This window comes from Phaseolus vulgaris, chromosome 4 (assembly GCF_000499845.2).
Source record: "Phaseolus vulgaris cultivar G19833 chromosome 4, P. vulgaris v2.0, whole genome shotgun sequence".
In the NCBI taxonomy this organism is placed as follows: domain Eukaryota; kingdom Viridiplantae; phylum Streptophyta; class Magnoliopsida; order Fabales; family Fabaceae; genus Phaseolus; species Phaseolus vulgaris.
Window position 1 is genome coordinate 28,053,112 of NC_023756.2, and position 6,000 is coordinate 28,059,111.

The 6,000-nt window shown below is 37.0% G+C and overlaps 1 protein-coding gene across 1 annotated transcript in view; it reads left to right on the plus strand.

The window, feature by feature from the left end:
* LOC137838583 (formin-like protein 18) overlaps window positions 1-5,390 on the plus strand; it is a 44,011-nt gene extending 38,621 nt beyond the window's left edge. The window contains exon 2 of the mRNA XM_068647828.1: window positions 5,298-5,390. Coding sequence (XP_068503929.1) covers window positions 5,298-5,390 — 93 coding nt within the window. The remainder of the gene's footprint in view (window positions 1-5,297) is intronic.
* The last annotated feature ends 610 nt before the right edge of the window (window positions 5,391-6,000 follow it).

Sequence of the window (6,000 nt, forward strand, 5' to 3'; positions counted from 1 at the left end):
GACCGTCTCTTCCCGGGGCACTGGAACAACGCTCCAATGAGATAGAGGGGGCTCTACCAGTTGACCACACTCCAACGATCAAGTCATTGAGAGCATATTAAATAATAACCAGTTTCAGTCTCTAGTACTTAGAAATAACATACCTTTACCAGGGGTCTCAAGCCCCTTTTTAATACAAACCAAGCCAACAAGTAGATGACCAAGGATGCACATTACCAGTCACACTATAAGAAGTCATCTCAACATTCAAGTGAAGACCTCACCAGGGATTTAGCAAACATCACCAGAGGGAGAAATGGACAAAAAGCAGAGCATCTAATATTCTTCCTGTTGGTCTTTTGAAGAATAAAACAAGTTGTAAATAAATTGGGCTCTCTTTAGGGGTCCAAATAGCAAGATAGGTAGAATAGGTGCCTTTAGCATAAATAAGAGTGCTCATGGTGAAATGGGCTTGATGCAAGCCCACCTATTCAAGACAAGGCACATAGAATTTGGGTTTTTGACCTAGTTTCTAGAAGGAGAGCCTAAGGTGCGGTTTTAACCTTAGTCAACCCTCCTTGGCTACCCTTCCCTTATTTCCCATCCTACCCTTGCCCTTCTTGGCCATCAAGGCACTCATTCCTATAAATAGGGTGTCTTACTCCATGATTACATGTTATTTTTGAAGAGAAAAATTACTCTACACAAATTGTGTGAGGTTTGAATCCTCTTGGCTAGGTCTTATTGAGTAGTGTGAGACTCTCAAGTGACGACCATTCACTCATCTGGTGGCTACCACACCCGAAGTGGCGTGAATCACTCTCACAATCACTCCATAAGCTACTATTATTTCACTCTTTTCAATTCATTTCCATTTCATATATGTCTTTATCTTGAATTCTTACTTTTGGTTATGCTTTTCTTTATATGCTTATGGTGCATCTTTTGGTTCGGTCATGACCACCATTGATGTCAACCTTGTTGCCATTTCCATTCCCCATTGCATTCCATCTATTACTCTATATTGATTTTTTCATCTTTGCCTTTGTGAAGTGAACCTTCACACTTACTTAACCATTTGGTTAAGTAAGTGTCCAGTAGGAATGTTCCTTAGGTTTCACCATTAAATTGCTAAAATCCCAACTCTAAGTAAAATGTCACCATAAAATGGAACAATCTAAAAATCAACTCACATCATGTGGTTATGAGAGCTTAGGTTCTTGAGCTTATTTTGCTTTGAGTTGATTTAATAGTTTACTTTTCTTGCACCTTTAATTTCTTGTCTTTACATTCAAGCACATTTAAATTCAGCCTTTTACTTTCTTGCTTTTCAATTCGGCATTTATCTTATCAATTAGTTTTGTTTTCTCTTTTGAATGATAAATCGTGTCTTCTTTTGTTATTGCCTTTTTTGCTTTGAGTCATATGTTCTTTAATGTTTCTAGGAGTCCTTATTTTTTTGCTTCTACTTACTTTGATTTTAATTGTGAAAGTTTAAAATTAATTGGAAATTTGTTTTAGTAGAAGTAGATTTAAGTTCCAAACAAAAGATTTCAAGTGATCAATTAATTTGAAGTCCAAACTTTTTGTGATAATTGGAGGTCTATGAAAATATGCATGATCAAAACTATGGACATCTCATTTCCATAATCCAAAAACAAGTATAAAAAATATATAAGAGAAGTGGCGCAAGCTTTTGGTTCCAATCTTATCAAATAGCAACATTTCAAAAATAGTGGGTTCATTTTGATTGGCAAATTGATTTCAACATTGTGGAAATTTTATTCTTTTGCTTTAACAATTTCTAAAGAAAGGAAAATTTCATTGTTAAGTATCTTAGAGTCTTTTTGTGTTCCTTTTTCATGCTTGTCTTCCTTTAAAATTTTTGTCATACATCTTTTTCTCAAACCTGGTTTATCTTTCTTGTTTTGGGCTTTTCTTGTTTGTCCTTTAAATTTTCCTTAAGTTTTGTTGTGGTCCTATTGGGATCAAGTGATAAGGGCTTTGTCCTTTTTAATTTGAGAGATTTCAACACCAAGATAGACCTTTGTTGATAGGAAAATTTCTTATTGAGTGTTTTGTGTCTTATCCTCTTTGTTTTACACAAGAGTGACTCAAGATTGAGGGTGAGTGATTTAATTTCTCTTTCACTAATTGTTTGTTCACTCACTGTAATTTATGTCTCATCCTTTTTCAGGGGAATCATCAAAACCTCAATCTCCCTAAAAGGCTTTCCTTTTGGGTGAGTTGGCGGCGAAAAAAAGGTCCCTAGCCCAAAAGGAGGGAGAAATGAGGCAAATGGATGATAGGCTCCAAAGGCTTGAAACCGCACAAGTAAGACAAACAAGGAGGTGGCAACATAGGATAACTTAAAGGAGTTTTACTCAATATGGAAACAACGAGGAAGATGAAAATTGGAGAATGAATCAATTTGATGAAAGGCACCAACATCAACACCATCCTTCTAAAATTTCTTTTCCCTATGTAAAACTACCTAGTTTTAGTGGGGAAAGTGACCCCAACATTTACTTAGGATGGGAGGCTAAGGTAGAGCAAAATTTTAATGTATATTTGATCCAAGAGGACCAAAAGGTAAAATTAGCCTCCTTAGAATTCTTTGACCATGCCATGCAGTGGTGGCATAATTGTTGAACAAGATGCTTTGATGTCTCCAAATCCAAGAGGAAAGCTTGAAGACCTTGTTGTTGGGTTTGTGTGTGTTGTCTAGTTGTTTGAAACTTGTTAATTCACTCCTTAAGATGATCCAAGTTCATTTGAATCTTTAACCTTTTGAAAAGATGGGTTTATAAAAAGTTGTTGAAATTTCAACATGTTGTTTTTTGAAACAATAGGTTGTTTTACCTTAGCAGTTTTTGAAAAGGTTTTGGAAAGCTTGACTTTGCTGTCAAGTCAATTCAACCGATTGTTTCGACAAAACAATCGATTGTTTTTCTGAAACCTTAACAGAATTCTATTAAGCGGTTTTAATATGTTTTAAATTATCCTAACTAACTTGCCTTCTTTATTAAATGCTTTTGACCACTTGGTTGGTCTATATAAAGGTCGTTTTACGCTCCTAATCTTGAAGTGAGAGAAAGAGATAATTAAAACAGTTTTTCCAAGATTTGAAAGAGCTTTGGATCATTCTTAAGTGTGTGGAATAGGACTGGGTTGTAATTCTGAACTTTAAGCTTTGTAATACCCAGGTGTATTCTATTCCCTTTCTTCCTTGATTACTGTATTTCTGTAATTGTGTTGCCAAGGAGTGTTGTGTGTTCTTGAGGTGTTCAAGATCAACATTCTTGGTGTGGTTTGCAAAAGGTAGTGTGTTTCTTGAGGGTTTCAAGGTCACTACTTTGGTGTGTGGTGTTTGTAATTTGGTTTTGATTGCATAGTGGATTACCAGTGGTTTCTGGGGACTAGATGTAGCTCTTGGTGTAAGAGTGAACCAGTATAAATTGCTTGTGTGCTTATCTCTTACCCTTAACTCTTTAAATTCAATTTTTTAAGCTGTTTAAAGTTCTAACTGGTATAAACAACTAATTGTTTTGAAGAAACAACCAATTAGTTTTTTTTATATCATCTTAAAATAGTTTTGGTTCTTTGTTTCCTTGATTTCTTTCTTTGTAATTCAGCATTGAATTTCATTATACATTCGAAGTTTTTGAAAATCCTTTAAAAACAATTCACCCCCTCTTGTTTAAAGGTCATATATTCTAACAATAATACTGTAATGGAGATTGGGCTAAACAAGAGGTCAGTCGTTGTCTCTTGGTATGATTTGAAAGAATGCATGCACGCGAGGTTTGTTCCTCCCTATTATAGGAAGGAAATCTTTTGAAGCTCCAACGGCTTCAACAAGGACCTAGTAGTGTAGATGAGTACTTTAAAGAGCTTGAAACAATTTTACCTAAAATGACATGCATGAAAGTGAGGAGTCCGAAATTGCTAGATTTGTAAGTGGATTGAGTAGGGAAATCCAAGATGTCGTAGAACTTTATGAGTATTCATCCTTAGAAAAATTTGTTTACCTTGCCATCAAGGTTGAATCTCAACTTTCAAAGAAAATTCATTTAAAAAACTCTCATAATGATGGCTACTACTAATCATCGTGGAAAAAAAAAATCTTCTTCCAAAACTTTTCCTTCAAATTTTGAGAAAGATTCCACTTACAATCCTAGACATTCTAAACCCTCCACTTCTACACCTAAGTCACCTACCAAAATCTCAAGTAAAAAGTGTTTTAAATGTTTAGGTTTTGGACATATTGCATCCAATTGCCCTTCTAAGAGAAATATGATCGTTAAAGGAGGGGTTGTCATGAGTGATCATAGCTCACAAAGGTCTAGGTACCCTACCTTTTCTAGTTCCCCAAGTGAGGAAGAAAGTGAAATTCCATGTAAAGGAGACTGATTAGTAGTGAGGCACATGCTGTTGAATCAAGTGTGTTCAAGCTTTGAAGAATCCAAACCCTTTGAAGTTTGATGGAAGGTTGGATGTGCTTGCTATTGCTTATGTGTTTTAGAATAGGATCTGGGGTAGATTATCTGTGTTAAATCCATTCTTGATTGAATCCAAAGCTTAAGCATTCTTAAACCTTTTAATTGAAAAGTTTTTTTCAAACTAAGTGAAAAACAACCGATTGTTTTGTTGAAACAACCGATTGTTTTATACTTAGGTGTTTTTAGAAAGGTTGAAAACTATTTTTGATGGTTGACTTGCTGTCAAACCAAAACAACCGAGCAAGTCCCAACTTGAGCATTTTGGTTCTTCAAGCAACTCTTGTAGTATTGGATTTTGTTGAAATCCTCCACTACTCCAAGGTTTCCCTTGTTGATCCTGAGACCAGAGAACTTAAGACCAGCAACAACAACCCATACCTCATGGGTTATCTCCATTTCTACACCTTTTACATGAGAAACTAAATTGTTTCCCTCAAACTTGAGATTTGTGTAGAACACCCTTATAAAATCTGGGTAGATGTTTCCCTTCATCTCCAGGAACTTTCTGAGAGATTGATCTTTGAGCAACCTTCTTACATTATCAAGCTTTTTACTTTTCACCCAATCAAAGCACACGACCTTGGGGTTGTTTATCTTTTTTATGCTTGTTTCAAACCTATATTTCTCAATAAGATCATTGTCTCCAGAAAACCATCCTTCTAGCCTTCCTTTTGACCTTACAACTTTGGTTTTGACTCTCTTTGAGGTGGGAGGAGTTGAGTCCATGATGACAGAGAATAAAATAGAGCAAAGCTCACTCACAGATTTTTCAAGAGATGTTGCAAGAGATGTTGCAATTGGTTGTTCTTGTGGAAGATATCAGCTGCAACAAAATTTATAGCAGTAATAGAATCAAAAAGCATTCAATGCTATGAGTGGGTACCGGATTTTCAGAGAGAAAGGACTTGACCCTGCACTGCACAGAAAACGTCAAAAAAAGCTGAAAATCACATGGTCTTCACATGTGATCTTTGACTAGTGATCCCGCCTCTTGACCAAGACGCTGGAGCCTTGCCTCGTCAAATCTGGATCGACTTCTGCGCCGTGTTAGCTTCGACGCCGCTGCGGCCGATCACGCTCCGACGCCCAAGTCAGCGACTGAACCACCAAATACTAAGAGAAAACTCAAGAACTCTAAGGAACCGTGCAAAATTCTCTCTCAGCGTACTCAAGTTCTCACAAGCGTAAAGAAGTAATCTAAACGTGCGTACCTCAGAAGTTCGTTAGAATCTCTTATATACCTGTGCACTTTCTCTCTCCTGACAGTTACACATCTGGACACGTGGCTCGCATCTAGCTGTACACGTGTCACCATCTGGAGCATCCTTGACTTGGGCGCCACTTCTTATTCTTCAGGCTTTTGGCTAAGTTACTTACGCGTGAAACAACTCAGCGCATAGGCCTTGGAGCGTGATCTCTTATGCGTGGCGAGTTCGGGTGCCTTTGTACACACCTTCCCTGTGGTCTCGCCGGCCGCCTTCATGATCTACTTCACTTGCTTCACTGTGTATGTTCAGGT